Genomic DNA, 21642 nt, shown 5'->3' on the forward strand with positions numbered 1-21642 from the left:
AAGTATCAAAAACTCTTTTGCACAGGATATATATTGAATAGATTTCCTGGAGTAAGCTCAGGATACTTATTTTTTTCAGGTAGCATAAAAATGATCACAGTCAATCAAGATCATTCACACGTGAGAAAGTGAGAAAGAGCACACTTTACTGCTTCTGTTCTAGAAGTTATAGTTGCAGATACAAGATTATGTCTTTGAAAACTTTCCAAATACCTTTTTAATAATCCCATATTAACTTTCCTTATGTAAGGGCAGTAAACCATGGCTCTTTAGTGCAGGACATGAAAAAGGTTCTCAGTTTCAATTTCAATTAAGGATAAGGAAATTAAAGGGATAAAAGAAGCAGGTGATCTCTGCTGAACATAAGAAAATCGCTGCCTTCAAAGCAGACAACAATGCAATTTAGGAAACTTCTTTATACAAAATCAAATAATTGATCCTCCTGATATATTTCATTTGGTGCAATCTATACTGAATGGAAGTACCTCTCCACAATTTCAGATATGTTTTGGCCAGATAAATTCTTCCATATTAAGGTAAATGGACAAATAACACCACCTCTTTTCCATTTTTTTAATGGAATCCAATCACTGATTTAAATAAACCAAACAAGGATACATTACTATAACTATGACAGGTTAAAGGGCAGAAAGGAATGGCTTATTATCCTGTTTTCTCCCAGTAGTATAATTCAGGGCGGCTGGGCGGTTATCTGCCGATGCAATGAGGGAGGAGGCGAGCTACGCCTCGCTTCCTCAATGCCACTAGGTAAGTCCTAGTATAGGACTTCACTAGTGTCGATCAGCTTCGAGCAGCTGACCTCCAGGCACCGGGACAGCACTTGAAAGCTTCGTTGGGGTGGTCGGTGTAGAAAATACAGCTGGGTGTCATCCGCATACAGCTGGTACTTCACACCGAAACCACTGATGATCTCACCCAGCGGCTTCATGTAGATGTTGAACAGGAGGGCGAGAGGATCGACCCCGCGGCACCCCACAAGTGAGGCGCCCGGGCCGACCTCTGCCCCTGTCAACACCGACTGCGACCGGTCGGAGAGATAGGAGGAGAACCACCGATAAACGGTGCCTCCCACTCCCAATCCCTCCAACCGCGCAGCAGGATACCATGGTCGATGGTATCGAAAGCCGCTGAGAGGTCTAATAGGACCAGGGCAGAGGAGCAACCTCATCCCTGGCCCTCCAGAGATCATCCACCAACGCGACCAAAGCCGTCTCCGTGCTGTAGCCGGGCCGAAACCGGACTGGAACGGGTCTAGATAGACAGTTTCATCCAGGTGCAAGGGAAATTGATATGCCACCATATTTCTACAACCTTCGCCGGGCGGGTTGGAGACCGGACGATAATTACCTAAAACAGCCGGGTCCAGGGACGGCTTCTTAAGGAGGGCCTCACCACCGCCTCTTTCAAGGCAGGCGGAAGACACCTCCACCAAAGAAGCGGTCGTAATCGCCTGGAGCCAGCCTCGTGTCACCTCTCGAGTGGCCAGCACCAGCCAAGAGGGGCACGGGTCCAGTAAACACGTGGTGGCATTCAACCTACCCAACAACCTGTCCATGTCCTCGGGAGCCACAGGGTCAAACTCATCCCAAACAATGTCACCAAGACCGCCCTCGAGCATCTCACCCGCATCACCGCAATCTTGGTCCAGACCATCCCGAAGCTGAACGATTTTATCGTATAGATAACCGTTAAACTCCTCAGCACGTCCCTGCAACGGGTCGTCCCGCTCCCCCTGGTGTAGGAGGGAGCGAGTCACCCGAAACAGGGCGGCTGGGCGGTTATCTGCCGATGCAATGAGGGAGGAGGCGTAGCTACGCCTCGCTTCCCTCAATGCCACTAGGTAAGTCCTAGTATAGGACTTCACTAGTGTCCGATCAGCTTCCGAACGGCTAGACCTCCAGGAACTCTCTAGGCGTCTTCTCCGGCTCAGTAATTGTCCAGCATTAACCACTGCACTTTAAAGGCTTCTGGATTCTTAACATTGTTCTTGCATTATATGTTTCATTAGATATTTTTTTAAATTTCAAAATAAAATGTTATTTTACTCTTTTGGCTATTCCAGTACACACCCATACCCACTTCATAAAAGCTAAGTAACTGGCTCAAAATACATTATACGCCCCTCTCCAAATTTTGAACAAATATCTGTGATTCATTTTCAATTACATAATTTTTAAACCAGAAGAGAGATTTAGTTTTTAGATATGAGTAACGGAATCGGCTTTTGAAGGGGATAGGAAGAAGTAACACATGCATACTTCTGTCACCTTCTGATATTTTCCCTTAGCATTTTAACTGGGAAAGTATCAAAAACTCTTTTGCACAGGATATATATTGAATAGATTTCCTGGAGTAAGCTCAGGATACTTATTTTTTTCAGGTAGCATAAAAATGATCACAGTCAATCAAGATCATTCACACGTGAGAAAGTGAGAAAGAGCACACTTTACTGCTTCTGTTCTAGAAGTTATAGTTGCAGATACAAGATTATGTCTTTGAAAACTTTCCAAATACCTTTTTAATAATCCCATATTAACTTTCCTTATGTAAGGGCAGTAAACCATGGCTCTTTAGTGCAGGACATGAAAAAGGTTCTCAGTTTCAATTTCAATTAAGGATAAGGAAATTAAAGGGATAAAAGAAGCAGGTGATCTCTGCTGAACATAAGAAAATCGCTGCCTTCAAAGCAGACAACAATGCAATTTAGGAAACTTCTTTATACAAAATCAAATAATTGATCCTCCTGATATATTTCATTTGGTGCAATCTATACTGAATGGAAGTACCTCTCCACAATTTCAGATATGTTTTGGCCAGATAAATTCTTCCATATTAAGGTAAATGGACAAATAACACCACCTCTTTTCCATTTTTTTAATGGAATCCAATCACTGATTTAAATAAACCAAACAAGGATACATTACTATAACTATGACAGGTTAAAGGGCAGAAAGGAATGGCTTATTATCCTGTTTTCTCCCAGTAGTATAATTCAAAACACAATGCATGGTAATTATCATTTGTGAATCTACATTTAAAAGGCAGTAAAAAGTATGAGAAGAAGGCCTATTCCTTCATCAGCCTAGGAAAGGCTGATCTGTGTTTATCTAGAAGCAAATCAAAATCATTCCAAAAATACTTAATCTATATGAAGGAAACACAATATATCAAGATGCTCAACATGGGGCCATATAATTAAGACTCAGTGCCGACCTAAATACATAATGGAGAGTTTAGTGATAGCATATGTAGGATAAAAGCAACTGTATGCCATAAATAACAAAAGTGAAGTTTAAGAGTGAGCAGGAAAATTGAATACATTATATATAGCTATCATAATTCTATCTTAGTCAGTCAACTAACTTATACAGAACTTAACCTATCCAGAGGAATTAGGAAATAGGAAATAGGTATAAATAGGAATAGAATAAAAAGAGGCAGTTTGGTCTACTGATTAAGGCACCAGGATAGAAATTACAAGATTGTGAGTTTTATTCCTGACATGGGCATGAAAGCCAGCTAGGTGACTTTGGGTCTGTCACTCTCTCAGCTCAATTCACCTTGCAGGAAAATAGGAGTAGCTTGAGCTACTTGAGCTATGTATAAAAATAATAAAGGTGGGATATACAGTAAGTAAGTTATTGACTAAATCCCCAAACGCAGGTAATCTCCAGGTTACAGTACATTGTGAATAAAATATGGAAATATTGCACCTTGATGAGCTATCACACATCTTCTTTTGATGGCTAGAATGGCAGGCCAAAAATATCTAACTTAATGTTGTTTACAGGAACATGGCAAAAACACATATTAATTTCAGAGAGTACTCCCTTTTGACTGATCTTGATCCATTTAATCAGGGATGATATTATATTCCCCAACTGATAAATCCCCAAATATGGAAACAATAGAAACTATAAATAAGTGCACACCAATGAAAGAATGGAAGCCTTGCTAAAAAAATATGAAAAAGTATTTAAATGGGACACCATTTTTTCATCAATGGTTTTCAATAAGAATCTAATTTCAGGTACTGTTTGTTGCAGGTGCAAGGCAAGAGTGAAATAAATTATTTTATTCTGGAACTTTTTTACAATATCTACTTACAAGGACTTTCAAAAGACTGGGTAGTCTTTTCAATAACTTAAAAAAATAAAAATGCAAACAGAAGTCATAGGATTAAAATATTACATGGTGGCACAATGGTTAGAATGCAATACTACAGTCTAACTCATTTCTCACTCCAGAAGTTCAATCCTGATTGGCTCAAGATTGACTCAGCCTTCTACCCTTTTGAGATCAGTAAAATGAGGACCTAGATTGTTGATATGCTGACTCTGTAAACCGCTTAGAGAAGCTGTAAAGCACTATGAAGTGGTATAAAGGTTTAAGTGCTCTTGCTGTTCCTATTGCTATCACTACAGTTTAATTAATGTTTATTACACTATGAAATATAACATATATATTTTTTAAATACCAGCATTATTTATTAACACTCCTGTTCCCAGATAAGTTAGAAAAACAAAACCATTAAAAACAATAAAGGCAACTATTGATTTATAATTATGATAAAGCAGTAAATAGAGCCAATTGGTGTAGTAATTAAGGTCCCAGGTTAGAAATTGGGAGACATAAGCTCTAGTCCTGCCTTAGGCATGGAGCCAGATAGGTGACTTTGGGCCAGTCATGCTCCTCTATGAAGGAGGCAATGGTGAACCACGTCTAAAAAAACCTTGCCAAGAAAACTTCAGGGATTTATCTAGACAGTTGCCATGAATTAATGAACGAACGAACGAACGAGCGGATGGTACCACAGAAGACCTGGAGAAATCTAGAAAGATTAGGTACTGCAACTGAAAAGTGTCCTCCCAATAATTACTCAGCTAACCTGTGAAGATGTAGTGAATGGTCAAAGCAGATGCTCCTCTTTCTATTGTTTCAGATAAATATAATGAGAAGCAATGTTATGCTTTGGAGAGGAAATTACATTTAAATCTGTGATCAAACTTAACATCAGTTACACTATATTCAATTCTCCTGGTGGCTACCCTATGATGAATACTCCTTTTTTCTCCTCCCAGCGTAGGACATAGCTTTCCAATGAATTTCAGAGAATAAGTAGCTGCCATTCTCCTCCAGACTATCATATACTGTTAATCCAAGGATTGGGGGAGGTGGGAAAAGGAGGAGAGAGAATTATCGGTTGGCAGTCTCTAAATAGAGTTTTTTCCTGTGCAGTTGAATGGGCAGCTAAATCGAGAATCAGGTACACAGGAAAATGTTGCTACATCTGCTGTGAGTCCCCTTCTATCACTAAACTCAAATGTTGATATCACTTCATTAATACCCTTTTGCTTTCCCAGATCATTGTACTTCTAATTTTGGTCTTCCTCTGGCTCTGCTAAAGGTTACAAAATTCAGATGTTTAGCTTGGTAATTAACAACCAAAGATCAGGAAAAAAATGAGATATTTTATCACTATAGTTGTTTGTTATAATTTAATAAAATCAAATGGAATCAGTCATTTAATTCAATCCTTGAATAATTATAAAACTGAATAATTATAAAATTATAATTTTATTCTCTCATTCATGCACATATTAATATTATACACTACCACTTTGCTCAAGTTACACAAACCAATATATGAATTATAAATAAAATATGATCGTCAGCGATAAATAGATGATCAATATTATAATATTAATGTCTGTCAAAACAATCTTTTTTTATGGGTGGATACAATGCTCAGATAATGATTCTCATCTCTGAGAATCTTGAGAACAAACTTAAGTATAAAGACCAGATGTATGTCTTTGGAATTAACTCTGTCCACTGTCCAACTGGGATTTATCAGTATTTTAGAAAACAGATTTGGCCAGTTCTAGGGAAAAGGATTATAAGAATTGAGCCTCAGATCTTTTGCAGACAAAGCTTGTATTTGCTGTTAAGAATCTTTTCTTATTTTTAATTTTGATACAATTCAGGACAGAAAATTATATCTTATTTGTCATGAAGATATTGCTTGTTTTTCCAAAATTGTTTAGAAATCAGAGACATCATTATCGAAAATCTTCATGTTAGCATCATCAAGAGATCGTAAATATTTCATTAATAAAACTAAAAGATCCCCCCCCCAAATAAATAGTTGCGCTGCACAGTTGTGATCATATGCTGCTTTATTTATAAAAATAGCCTACTGTTTCATCTGGCATTGTTATTAACACCTGTCTCATGCCCAAGGCTAGTGGAAAAATCTTCAGAAATTAAGATTATTGTGCTTTGGTTGCCTGTTCCCAGAAATGATACGTTAGTCATTATGGATCACCTTTACTGCTGGAAATCCCACATGGATGATAAATGTTTAACTTAGGTGTGAAACTTAGCTCATTCCTTGAAAACGTATAGTAAATATTTTGGGTAAAAGTGACACAAGACTAGCTATGAAACTGTAAATATACCTTCCATATTTTCATCAATGAAGAGCAATGTATGACCATTAAGGATTAAAACTCTTACAGATTTATTTATTTTAGATTTAAAATATGAAATCATTTATTTCTAATAAATAAGAGAGCCATAATAGGAGCCATGGTGGCGCAGTGGTTAGAATGTAGTATTGCAAGATAATTTTTCTGACTGCCAGTTCAATTCTCATCAGGCTCAAGACTGACTCAGCCTTCCATCTTTCCAAGGCCAGTAAAATGAGGATCCAGATTGTTGGGGGCAATATGCTGACTCTGTAAGATACATCTCTAAAGCACTTTGAAATGGTATATAAGTCTAATTGCTATTGCTATAATCAAAATTTATACAACAGAATTCCTATAACCAGCATAGAAAGTTAATGAATATTCTTCATTTTTATAGAAGATTATTAGAAAAGTAATTAACCACTGCTACCTATGATAATGTAATATCCTGGCTGAGGCTTAGGAAAATGGTAATTTAAGAAAGGGAGTAAATTGGTGACACAAAATTAGAAAGAAGAGCTAGCATTTCAAGAAAACTGAAATAAAACTCAATGGATAAAATTCAGTAAGTATCAAACTATTGAATAGAATAGAATAGAATAGAATAGAATTTTTTATTGGCCAAGTGTGACTGGACACACAAGGAATTTGTCTTGGTGCATATGCTCTCAGTGTACATAAAAGAAAAGATATGTTTATCAAGGTATTGACAGAAGACTTTCATCAGTACCATTAAATATAGAACTTGTGGCAGTTTGGGGTATCTTCTCTTTGCCTTCGGCTGTTTTTCTCATCATATTCCAATTTATAGTGTTTTTAATTATATGAAAAAATTGGTAGTCAATCTGTCTTCTTAATTTGCTCCACATTCAAAATCAATCAGACTGGCCTCGCACATTAGATACTCTCTGTTTCTCATTGAAGGAAAGGGAAATAACGGTTACCAATGAAAACAGTAATTTACTGAAAACCTACCAGAGCTTCTACTCTTAGAATAGAATAGAATAGAATGTTTTTATTGGCCAAGTGTGATTGGACACACAAGGAATTTGTCTTGGTGCATATGCTCTCAGTGTACATAAAAGAAAAGATACCTTCATCAAGGTACAACATTTACAACACATATGATGGTCAAGGTATCAATATAAATCATAAGGATTACCAGCAACAAAGTTACAGTCATACAGTCATAAGTGGAAAGAGATTGGTAATGGGAACGATGAGATTAATAGTAGTGCAGATTCAGTAAATAGTCTGACAGTGTTGATGGAATTATTTGTTTAGCAGAGTGATAGCCTTCGGGAAAAAACTGTTCTTGTGTCTAGGTGTTCTGGTGTGCAGACTCTATAGTGTCGTTTTGAGGGTAGGAGTTGAAACAGTTTATGTCCTGGATGTGAGGGATCTGTAAATATTTTCACGGCCCTCTTCTTGATTCGTGCAGTATACAGGTCCTCAATGGAAGGCAGGTTGGTAGCAATTATTTTTTCTGCAGTTCTAATTATCCTCTGAAGTCTGTGTCTTTCTTGTTGGGTTGCAGAACCGAACCAGACAGTTACAGAGGTGCAAATGACAGACTCAATAATTTCTCTGTAGAACTGAATCAGCAGCTCCTTGGGCAGTTTGAGCTTACTGAGTTGGCACAGAAAGGACATTCTTTGTTGTCCTTTTTTGATGGTGTTTTTGATGTTAGCTGTCCATTTTAGATCTTGTGATATGATAGAACTTAGAAATTTAAAGGTTTCTACTGTTGATACTGGGCTGTCTAGTATTGTGAGAGGTGGAAGTATGGAAGGGTTTCTCCTAAAGTCTACCACCATTTCTACGGTTTTGAGTGTGTTCAGTTCCAGATTGTTTCGGTCACACCACAAGGCTAGTCGTTTGACCTCTCGTCTATATGCGGATTCATCTTCGTCTCGAATGAGACCAATCACTGTTGTGTCATCTGCGAACTTCAGTAGCTTAACAGATGGATCATTGGAGATGCAGTCATTGGTATACAGAGAGAAGAGAAGTGGGGAGAGCACACAGCCTTGGGGGGGCCCTGTGCTAATTGTACAGGTATTTAATGTGATCTTGCTTAGCTTCACCTGCTGCTTCCTCTTTGTTAGGAAGCTTGTGATCCACTTATAAATCTGTTCCGGTACCTGTAGCTGGTTTAGCTTAGTTAGAAGAGTGTCTGGAATGATGGTATTGAATGCTGAACTAAAGTCTACAAAGAGGACCCTTGCATAGGTCTTTGGAGACTCAAGATGTTGTAGGATGTAGTGCAGAGCCATATTAACAGCATCATCTGTTGATCTATTTGCATTGGTAGAAGGTAAACACAACAACCTATTCCCCAAACAAAACTCCATTCATGCTTCTTGAACAGGGGTGTAAGATGCCCCTTAGATATACTATTGTGTACAGCAATAATTCAAAAGATAACTAAAGCCTAGGTCTTTGATTAAGGAATTTGCAGGTTAGGATTATACAGTGCTCCAAAAATCATATTTACATTCTTTTGGTTGCAGATGAATTCTATTAATTTTAGCAAAATTCACAACTTATAGATATCAATAGAAAAGAAACAAGGAACACCAGGAAATCTTAAGGAATACAATAGGCTATTTCTATGAAAAGTTTTAAATGTGAATGTATAGTTCATAAAAATAACTAGTATGACCTATATTGAAATGCAACATCATGTATTTTTCTGTAATGAAATTATTTCATGCATAAAAGCAGAAAATGCTATTGTACTCAGTGTGTTAAACACTTGACATTTTCCAAAGCATAAAATGCAACATTTCAGAAATCTAGATATGTTTATTAATTAGTGATTATTAACACCCAGTAAACAACATTATGCCTTGTAAAAACACAATCTTTCTTCACAGCATGGAGTTGAAATCTATTATTCACTGATTCTATATGCTGAAATACACTCAAATGATCACAAATGACCTTAAACATTAGATAAATGTAAATGAGGACATTGTTGAAAATGTGTTTTGATTGATAACTAAAAGACCAGGTTGGAAATCTTGACAAGAGACGGTCCTACATATACTGCATGGCAATTTGAAACCTACAGAATATATGGGGGCATTAAAAAAAAACTAAAAAGAGGTTTATTCGCAATAAACTGAAACCTGAGATCTTCTTGAAAATGAATATTTGAATATGTGTTTGTGCATGTGTTTTTAAAATATAAATAATCTCACACTGTATATTCTAAGCATACAAACATATACACATTTCATATATAAAAATAATTGCTACCAACCTGCCTTCCATTGAGGACCTGTATATTGCACGAATCAAGAAGAGGGCTGTGAAAATATTTACAGATCCCTCACATCCAGGACATAAACTGTTTCAACTCCTACCCTCAAAACGATGCTATAGAGCACTGCACACCAGAACACCTAGACACAAGAACAGTTTTTTCCCGAAGGCCATCACTCTGCTAAACAAATAATTCCCTCAACACTGTCAAACTATTTACTAAATCTGCACTACTATTAATCTTCTCATCGTTCCCATCACCAATCTCTTTCCACTTATGACTGTATAACTGTAACTTTGTTGCTGGCAATCCTTATGATTTATATTGATATATTGACCATCATTTGTGTTGCAAATGTTGTACCTTGATGAAGGTATCTTTTCTTTTATGTACACTGAGAGCATATGCACAAGACAAATTCCTTGTGTGTCCAATCACACTTGGCCAATAAAAAAAATTCTATTCTATTCTATTCTATTTGGCAATAATAGCAAGAATAAATTAATAAATATGTAACCATATAAATCTCAAAATCTCAAATTATTGACAGCCACAACATTTTAATAAATATTGATTGCAGGTGGCAATGATTAATGCAATGTGAACACAAATACATTTTCCCCCATTTTTTTCAACATTTACAGTCTCTGGTTTGAAAGTGAAATATTAGGCAGCTATTAAGCAGCAGGTGAAGCTAAGCAGAATCACATCAGATACCTGTACAATTAGCACAGGGGCCCCACTTCTCTTCTCTCTATATACCAATGACTGCATCTCAAACAATCCATCTGTTAAACTACTGAAATTTGCCGATGACACAAGAGTGATCGGTCTCATTTGAGACAATGATGAATCCACATACAGACAGGAGGTTGAACAACTAGCCTCCTGGTGCGACCAGAACAGTCTGGAACTGAACACACTCAAAACCATGTTGGTGGACTTTAGGAGAAACCCTCCCATACTACCATCTCTTATAATACTAGACAACACAGTTTCAACATAGAGACCTTCAAATTTCTGTGAGATAGGTTCTACCATATCTCACGACCTAACATGGACACCCAACATCAAAAACGTCATCAAAAAAGGACAACAAAGAATGTTCTTTCTGTGCCAACTCAGAAAGCTCAAACTGCCCAAGGAGCTGCTGATTCAGTTCTACAGGTTATTGAGTCTGTCATCTGCACCTCTATAACTGTCTGCTTTTGTTCTGCAACCCAACAAGATGGACACAGACTTCAGAGGATAATTAGAACTGCAGAAAAAACAATTACTACCAACCTGCCTTCCATTGAGGACCTGTATACTGCACGAATCAAGAAGAGGGCCGTGAAAATATTTGCAGACCCCTCACATCCTGGACATAAACTATTTCAACTCCTACCTCAAAACAATGTTATAGAGCACTGCACACCAGAACAACTAGACACAAGAACAGTTTTTTTCCCAAATGCCATCTCTCTGCTAAACAAATAATTCCCTCAACACTGTCAAAGTAGTTACTAAATCTGCATTAATATTAATCTTCTCATCATTCCTATCACCCATCTCCTCCCACTTACGATTGTATGACTATGACCTTGTTGCTGGTATCTTTAAGATGTATATTGACTGTTTCCCTATCATTAAGTGTTGTACCTTATGATTCTTGATGAATGTATCTTTTCTTTTTTGTACTCCGAGAGCATATGCACCAAGACAAATTCCTTGTGTGTCCAGTCACACTTGGCCAATAAAGAATTCTATTCTATTCTGTTCTGTTCTGTTCTGTTCTGTTCTGTTCTGTTCTGTTCTGTTTTGTTCTGTTCTGTTCTGTTCTATTCTATTCTATAAAAAAGAAGGAATCAACTGCAGTGGATTATCAAATTTACAATTATTGAAATCCACTAACTTAAATCCTATTCTTTTTTTCATTCATAGCTATGAATTAATCTTTGATCAATCCATCATCTTTTGATTATTCCATGTTCAACCCAAACACACATATGTCTATTCAAAAATAATCTTTGAAACTTTGAGTGTAATATCCTTATTACCAAGTAATTGTATTGAAAAAAATCTCATGCGGGGAAAAAACCAGACCAGCAAAAGAACTTTGAGAAATGAGAACATGGAGTGACACTACAGAAATGGAATACGTGATCAATCATTATCTTAAAATTGTTTGCTTCTTAACCTCTTTGCAATACTAGTCCTTTGCTCAACATTATCTAGAAACAGATACAAATTTGTCTAAAATGAACTGGGCTAATGTTTCTTGATAACTATATGGTTAGTTTAGGAAGCTATTATCCATTGTTTAATTTCATCAAGGCATACATAATAAATAGCATTAAGAACACAGGGACATCTGGATCAGAACAATGGCCTAGAGGCCAAGATCATGTTAGCCAATATCCTTGTGGAATCACTTAGAGGTAGGAAAATAAAAACCAAGGAAACTGTTTTATATCATTGATTTAACTAAAAAACAATGTCTACAGGAATTGGCAGCAATTTTCCAGATTATGGATAGATTTTTTTCAGATTTATCTTGAAAGGTTTGGGATTGACTTTGGGATGCAATGCATGGATTAATCCAGGGATGTTCAAACCAGGCAACTTTAAGACTTGTGGACTTTAACTCCCAGAATTCCTCAGCCAGCAAAGCTAAAGCCCACAAATCTTAAAGTTGCCAAGTTTGAACACCCCTGGATTAAGCAATCCCTGAGTTATGCTTGTTTCTTCATGGGGTACAGTTAAACAGAGAAATATTCTTTCCCAAGTTCAAACATAATTTGTATTCAGTTAGTGGATAGATACGTGAAATATTAATATATAAACTAAGTTCATAAATCCGTCCTTAACAATAATAGTTCCTCATATGTATACAAACGTTTTACATATAGCTGACATCATTCACACCTTGCAAAACATACACAAAGTATAGCAAATGTTTTTGTAAGTTCACTTTTCAGAACTTTTAAAAAAATCATATAGATGCACACAGATATGCATAGTCAATATATATTGCACAATTAATTTATAATTTTTGCTTGATAAATCTGATTTTGAATGAGGATCAGGCAAGTTTTCAAGCAAGCTACCATTCGATTTCATTTTAAGAGTAGTAATATAAAATAATAGTTGTGAAGAATATGAAACAGCTTACCGGGTTGAGATGGTTTTAGCTCTGAACACGCCAGCTTTTTTATTTCTTGTGATGATATCACATACATCTATAACATAAGTTAAGAATTATCTGTAAATATGTTCCAATCAAGTAAGCCTTTTCAACACGAAAGGACTCTCGAAAATTGTAATTAATTCTATGTATATGTACATCTCTACTGTGTCACCCTTCACTCATATATATACATGGAAAAATTTTAAGGAAATCTTGTTGAACTTTACTTCATTGATTTACTGATTACAGTGTACAGATGCATTCCAATTTGCCTATAGGTAAGTTCTAGACCGAAGGCACAAAAACCAGCAACTTTGTTGAAATTAAGTAGGACTAGATCTGTGTAGTTCCTAGATGAAATAAAAGCAGGATAGCATTAATTATTCAAACGTAATAGTAATAAGAACAATGACACCAACATACAAAGCCAGAATTGAGAAAATAGTAATTGCCATCTTAGCAAAAAAACAAAAACAAAAAAAAAAAAACTGAAGGAACAGTGGACCACCTGCTTAGCTGTCACCAACTGACTACAAACAATCACATGACAAAGTAGCAACAACGGTGCACTGGAAGATTTGCAATAAATATCATTTGCCTAATAAATACCATTGGCATTCACACAAGCACCTAGCACATAATACCCCAGACTTAGCAATTGTTAATAAGAAAGACAAAAAAGTCTGGATAGTGGACATGGCAGTACCTGTAAACAGCAGAATAGAAGAGAAAGAATTGGAGAAAATCACAATATATAAATACCTGCCAATAGAAGAACGGTGGCAAAGAGAGCAAAGATAGTACCCTAGTAATAGGTGCGTTGGATGCAATTCCGTAAGATCTGGAGCACCATGTGAAGACCACTGGCATTGACAAAACCACCATTGGTCAATTGCAAAAGGCAGCTTTCCTTGGAATTGATCACATCCTGTGATGAAATCTTTAATAACATCTCCCTATCCAAGGTTCTTGGAAAGGACTTCATAGATAGTTAAAAATATCAAATCCAGTCTAAATATCTGGCTGACTCTGCAATGAACCATAATCATTTGGACAGGATTCTTGCTGGAAAGCATTGTCTTAGATTTTATGTCATTTTTCATTTATGGAAGAAAAAATGTTTCCTTCAAGTTGATATATCCTTTACATAGTCAGAACTACTCCTTCCATCCACCTCACCCACCCACCCCCAGCCAGCCAGAACTGATAAAGCTTCTTGGATGAGAAGCGAAATGTCTTCTTCTTTCTCAAGGGAAAAGGAGAAAAAAACATTCTCCAGTTGCCTTTTGAAAAAGGACCTTTGAGACATCCTTTCCATATGGTTTTCATAAAATAGTGTATGCTTCAGTTTTCATTTCAGTGGGGAAAAAATATTTTAAACTTGTAAATTAATCTCTGATTTCAAATGGGCTACATTAAAGAGAGCTGGTATAGTGAGAAGAATTATTTGCAATCGGTCTAATTTCCCACTTTTATGAATACCTAAATTAGAAAAAAAATAATGGATACCAGATTTTAAATTAAACTGTAATGTGCTATACTGGGATGGAAGGCTGAGTCAACCTTGAGCCAGTGAGGATCCAATCCCTGGCTATGGGTAGAGTTAGCCTGCAATACTGCATTCTAACCACTGCGTCATTGTGAGATAAATAAGTCTCACAACAAATATTTTATTAATTGTTTTAATGGTTAAGATTTGTTTTGTTTATAAAACAATGTGCCCAGAGTCACATTAGTAAGATGGATGGCTATATACATTTATAAATGCACCAGAATGTGCATTCCACTGAATAGACTGATGGACCATTCTAAATGAGTGCCATTCAGTGCCTTAAATCATCTTCCTTTTTCCTAGGTTGCTCAAAAGCTTATTTATCCTGTCACCAATATAATTACCTTAACAAAAAATAAAACATAAGAATCAGGATTATTGTGTAACAACAGATTTTAAGGAAGTTCAAATATGCTGTACCATTCCTATTCTAAATAAATATACATAAAAATCTTTCTTGATAAACTAGCATGACAGTGGCTAACCTGGTGCCCTCAGATATTTGGATTACAATTCTCAGGTGCTCCCTGGTGAGAGATTATGGGTGTTGTAGCACTCAACATCAGACCAGCACTGTCCTTGCTTGATAGCATGCATGTATGTATCTATGTATATATAAACCTTTAAAGCATCATTCTTGTCAAGGCAAGTCATTACACTGTACAATTGCATACTCTAAACTGAGATGACCAAAAGTCACCCAGATGGAGAATAGATATAACTTTTAATCTTTAATATGTTTACACAGCAATGAAGCTCATTTTTTTCTTAATATTTCTCGACATTTGAATTTAAAATTACATGATCTGGCAATAACTTTGATTTTCAAACCTGAATAATTTGAACTGAATTAGTCAAGAATTGTCTGACAAGGAAGTAGTTATATAAATCTAACAAACTTTTCAGATATACCAACTATTTCTACTAAAGTAGCAACAATAATTTGTACAAGTACAAAGAAACAAATCTATACTTCTTATTGACTACTGTTAAATATTCAGTAGGTATGATTGCACTAACATTAGCAGTTTATGTTGATTAGAATATTTAGAAAAATGCTTAAATTTTGTTTCTTTGTTCACACATATTCATCAATAATGGTTTATAAGACAACAATGATGAAGATGATGATAATGATGATGGTATTAAAATTTACTTCTCCCTGTGGCTTAGATTTGTCTTTGAAAACATTTCATGGAATTCTGTAAAATGACATTATCTAAATCACAGAGCAGGGGACTTAAATATTGTAACTGAACACACACACACCTGTTAATTGAACACAGGCCAATAAAGCTCTCAGATTTAGTTCTTGTAACACCTTTCAATAATTTTAATTTCAATAATGTTGATTTAGGTATAAGTTGCCTTAGGAATTCAGCCCTGTACCAGGTTACACACATACAAACATCCTACTGTTACTGAACACAAAGCTCACTGTTACTGAACTATAAGTGGACTTGCATTACTACAAAAATCCATATTCTCAACACACGCAGCTTTAACCTAGACTTTTTTTAGATTAGTCAAAATTCCATACAAAATTCAATAGCTATATTTAATACCTATATTTATATTATGGAATAATTTAATTGCACCCAAAACATCCTTTTTTCTCAATTTTATGGGCAAAAATGTATATCAATACGGGAGAGTAATAACATAGGCAGCAGATGATTTTAAGTAATGTGTTAAATATTTTTAAAATACTCATATGTTCATATGTTCTATGAATGTTAAACTTTCTATGAATGTGAAACTTTTATTTTTTAAAGCACATTGTCTTCACAATCAGATCATTTATTCGCATTTCAAAGTTATAAATCTTATCTTCAGATTGATTACTAAATTTCATTTTGGCATAGTTTCTTTCTCTTTGGATATTTTATCTTAAACAATACAACTCTCCAAAATATAACCAGACAAACTCCTTATTTCTCTTATTAAAGATTGCAAATAATGCTTTTCTGAAATGTAGTTTCATTTGTTTGCATTGTAGTTTAAAAGATTCAGATGATTTAGGTACTATCTATTTAGAATAAGTGAAATATATTTACAGCATGTCAGATAGCATTGTTCAGGAATATTAGGATTAAAATATGATATGAACCAACATGTCTTAAAACCTGAAACAGTTAATACAAATACAGAGGGGGTTTTTTGTTCCATATATTGATCGATATTGATTTTGCATTTAGAGAGCACATGGTTTGACAACCCAATAGCAAATGAAATTACTACTCACACAAATGAACTGACAGTAAAACCATCAATGACTGATGGCATATGAATATGTGACTTTGAAGGGGAAAAAAATCAAATCCTCCCTCTCCCAAATGTAAAATTTCACAAAAATAGAACCCTTTGGTATCCCCTGTGAATAACACTAATAAGAGCAAGAATAATAAGTAGGATAATGACAATAATATAAAAATGGATGCTCAGACCCAAAGCACTATTCCAAGTCAATTTTCAATGACATTTCTCTTATGCAGTCATTTGTTGCTGAATGTGTTCATCTTGCTTATTAAGAATAATTAGCAGGCTTGCTCAGTGATTTCCTGGCTTCTTACTGCGATTCTCCCTCTTCCTGGATTGACACCATTTTAACTTTTAGAAAGGTGTTTGTTTTTTTGATATGATAGTATCAGGGATTACAGGGTTATAAAAAGGGAGACTGTCATATAATTTGAAGTTATTAAAAAGTTTAAAGAACAAAAGTAAATTCTATTTTTAAACAAGAACAGCATTTTAATTTAATTGCTTTTTAATAGGGTACAAAACTAAACACTTAATTTAGAATTCAAAGATGCAGGATATTTATTTAGGGAGGTTGTAGACAATTAATTGGTCACATATCATGGAAATAGCACTGAAAGGATGAATAGGATATATTTACAAAACTATTATACTGGAAATATATCTACCTGACTTTTCATTTTAAGTAAATAATGTTTCACCACCGCATGTATTCTATTTGCTGTTACACTGTTACCTCTCTTGCCTTTTAAAAAGGCTCAGATAGGAAATCTGTCTTACATTACTCAAGTAAAATTACATAAAATTATATAAGAGTGAATCTTAGTGCCAGGTACAAGCGTCAGATCACACCAAAGTATAACGCAATAAAATTAAAAGTGAATACTAAGCCTCTTAATGCTAAATTAATTTGCTAAAACATTTATTTAGTATTATGGATCCAGCCAATAAAATTTTTCAGCAGATTTTGATGGATAACTGTATAGGCATCTTAGCAACTTAGAACTAAGGAGAAATTTCCTGACAGTTAGAACAATTAATAAGTGGAACGACTGCCTGCAGAAGTTGTGAATGCTCCAACACTGGAAATTTTTAAGAAAATGTTGGATAACCATCTGTCTGAGATGATGTAGGGTTTCCTGCCTGGGCAGGGGGTTGGACTAGAAGGCCTCCAAGGTCCCTTCCAACTTTGTTGTTGTTGTTGTTGTTGTTGTTGTTGTTGTTGTTGTTGTTGTTGTTATTATTATTATTATTATTATTATTATTATAATAAAAGAGGGTGCAATATTTAGCGTCCAACAGCACCAGACTGTACATGGTTACATAGAAGTTGAATACTAGGATTTATTTGCCTTGTTGCTAAATAAGCCTGCTTCAGAATATATCTGAAAGAAGTTACTTTTGCTACATTGTCTCCCATCTATTCATTTGTAAAGATATTTACTTAATTGTGTGTGTGTGTGTTTACAGATATAATGTAAAGCAGAGTATACTTGACCATTGTGCCTATATTACATATAATTAGATCTTATTTTCTGAAGTAGGAGGAGTCCTATTTTCCTGGATAAATATTACAAGAAGACTACATCATATTTTTCAAAAAGATGGGCTGTGTTTCTAGTTAGGTCTGCTTTTATCTCTGAATTCTCCAACTAACTGAAACAGTTACAGCTACCCTGAGAGTCCACAAAAAGAATAAATGTATTCTTTAAGTCTGCTAGACAATATCCTGTATTAGAATTAAACATGCATTGTAACCACATTTTCCCTTCTTAAAAATGTCCCTGTAAAGCTTGAATAGACTTGAGAAAGAAGATCATTTGATAGCACTAACAAAGATTTCTCTGTAACTTTGACATTAGAATATCACCTGCCAAAGGAAGGCCCTTAACATGCAAATGTCATTATCATCAAGAAGCAAAGCAAACAGATACCTTCTGCAGCTCCTTCTCAATTTCTGACAGCCATTAATATTCACTATGGGATTCAGCTCTTGTGCTATTGTAGACACTTAGTTAACTCAGGGGGAATAATTTGCAGCCACATTAAAGTGTAAATTGTTTACCTGCATATATACTAATAGGATTAAATATAAAATGAATTCCAATTTGATAATAATAAAAATGTATGGAATGGATAGGAATATTTGAAAATCTTGGTCCAAGAGAAATATTGGACAATGATCATTAACTGAATGCAGATCCATCTTGCATGAAGTTAGGGATAGGTTGCAAGGAGTGATACTGTGTATACATGATTAAATACAACCCAACTGTAAAAATAAGATAAATATGCAAAATGGACATATTTACATACTATAATATCTGAAAGCAAACTCAGTATAAAATAGCCAAATAAAAGAAATAGAATTTTTTATTGCCGCTGATGTTGAATTTTAAAAACTGCAACATCAGCTGTAATTAACATTTATTTTCAATGTTGTTGGAATGAAGTCATTGAAAATTGACAAATATTTATCTTAATAATAAAAATAAAATGAAATAAGTGAATATATGTTTAGAAACACTATATACTGTAATTATATAAATAACTTCACCGCCACTCAAAAATCACATATAATTTTTTTCAAATAAATAACTATTCAGGATGTGGATGTGTGTTTTATATTTAATATGAATTTATATATATATGTACATCCACACGTACACACAAATGCACACCCACAATATAAATAATGCATATTGTTATATAACCCCTTGTTCTATTTTTACACCGATCATGAACCCAACAAAATGGAATGAATCCAACACACCAGTTTTCTAACTGAATAAGGATACTTTGGATAGCCTTTTCATTTCCATCAGTTAACAGAACTTCTTTGACATCTGCAGAAATAGCAACCTGGAAAGGGGGGAGGGGGAGGGGAGAGGGAGAGAGAAAGAGCACAGCAAACAATGAGCAAATATGCTTGTCTGTGTGGAAGTGAAGACAGGAGTGACAAGCCTTCAGTATCATGCTTCCTCACCTATTTCCCTGTAACAGTCTTCAATCTTTTTTCATTTTATGTCTGCATTATTTTAATCATTCAATCAAATCAGTCAATACTTTTATCATTCCATTTGCGGGAGCCTCTATCTTGCTATCATTCAGTTCCGTAATTGCATTGTGACAGCGGATGATGGTATTCTGAGAGGCTTTCATTTGCGGGCTTCTGTTTATCTAGTAGAGCCATCATCCGAGGCTGTCACTCTGCCTTTCAGCTTGCTTCTGTCTGACTGCCTGATGCCCTTCATATAACTTTGCATTGCAGGCAGATGGCTTTGTAAGGGTAATTTTTTTGTGAGCTTTGACATGCTCGCACATTGGGCTGTAACCTCGACACATTGTGTAAGAACGACAGGTTTGTCAAATGCCAATCAGTGTAACAATATGCTTTTATTTGTAGAGACATAAAAACTTGTCTAATGCACTGCACTGCTACATAATATCTCCTGAATACATGACTCAGAACCTAGAGAATGGTGAATGACGCTTCTGAATGGCCAATCTAATTCAAAAGAATCTAATTACCGAGAGCTCTGGATCATGTTTGTTGGTGTAATAATGCAGGCAAAACATTAGCAGCTATATCATGGTGCTCCAACTGTGATTCGCCAGGCTATTCCTGTATCTTAGCAAATGGTGAAGTATAATCTGAAAGGGGGGGCGCGGGGGAGTGTTAGCTATGGCTCTGAAAGACGGAGTGTATGTGGCCTGGAATGTCACAACAAGAGATATTGACTACACTGAGGTAAAATGTTTCTCCTAGTCGAGGCAACCATAAAATCAATATAATACGAAAGCCAGTCAGTCTAGAAGGTCTCTGAAGATTCTGCAGCTTGACTGCAGCTGATTCTGTTGACAGTTCTCTGACCCAGGCGTTGGAGGCACTGGAACATTTTTCCCTTTTGTTCCCCCCTCTGAATAGAAATGGGATTGAGAAAAGACCTACCATAAGCCCAGCCAAGCATGTCATGCCACCCCCCAGCTCACACACAGCAAGGCCCCTGAAAGAGAGAAAGGAAATGGTAGAACCCATACAAATTAGATGAAAATGGTCAGAGAGACATATATGTTACAAGAACAAATTGCCATCTGTAGTGAACACCGAGGTAGCAGGAAGTAGCAGAGGCATGACTGGGCTACCTCATGTCGTTTTGCGTTTTAAAAATAATTATGAAATAGAAAAGTCACAAAGCAGGCAAACCAGTGGGGGTTCCCTCATTAGTGTTCAGTGCAACATTACCACCGCTGAGCTGAAAAAATCCGAGGAGGTTCTTTTTTTCTCCCTTGTCAATGGCTCTGTCTCTTAGAACTAAACTAGCTAGAGTAGCGAAAGATAATTGTTAGGAAAGGATAACACCGTTAATTCACATTCATTCCTTCAAAAACAGTTAGACAAGTAAATGGAGGAATTAATATTATTTCTCTTTCTCTCTCTCTTTCTCTCTGTCTCCCCCCCTCTTCCTCTCCTTCTCTCCCTAGCTCTCCCCCTCTGTAGAACTGTAGAATGAAATAGTTATCAATTGTAACAGACATTACGAACATTTAGAATGAACTATATAAGTTAAAAAAAATAACAACAGCCTACAGGTGAAAAGATAGCTTATGCCTTTTAAATTGGAAATAGATTATAAAAGATTGTTTTAAGAAGTCTGTTAGAACAACCACATTGCCAGTAAAAACACTTGGGAAAAATCCTGTTGCTCATAAGTAAGATTTTTCAAAAGTAAGCATGTCTATGGCATAGCTGAAAACTTATGGTACAGCATATCAGTCATTTGCTCACAATGGACTTGAACATGTACACATGGAAAACCAATTCAAAAGTGTGTTTTTATTTGTTTTAACCTCTTAATATAAAACTATTTTTATATATACTTAATATATATTATCC

The 21642-nt window shown here is 35.6% G+C and overlaps 1 protein-coding gene across 2 annotated transcripts in view; it reads right to left on the reverse strand.

Annotated features, from left to right (window-relative positions):
* Window positions 1-21642, reverse strand: part of CAMKMT (calmodulin-lysine N-methyltransferase) — a 298606-nt gene that overhangs the window by 38508 nt on the left and 238456 nt on the right. For both annotated transcript variants that reach the window (XM_058165221.1, XM_058165220.1), the window contains exons 5-7: window positions 20698-20752; window positions 19544-19607; window positions 12920-12986 (exon numbers count right to left, since the gene is read on the reverse strand). In XM_058165221.1, coding sequence (XP_058021204.1) covers window positions 12920-12986; window positions 19544-19607; window positions 20698-20752 — 186 coding nt within the window. The remainder of the gene's footprint in view (window positions 1-12919; window positions 12987-19543; window positions 19608-20697; window positions 20753-21642) is intronic.

The sequence above is a fragment of the Ahaetulla prasina genome, chromosome 1 (assembly GCF_028640845.1).
Source record: "Ahaetulla prasina isolate Xishuangbanna chromosome 1, ASM2864084v1, whole genome shotgun sequence".
In the NCBI taxonomy this organism is placed as follows: domain Eukaryota; kingdom Metazoa; phylum Chordata; class Lepidosauria; order Squamata; family Colubridae; genus Ahaetulla; species Ahaetulla prasina.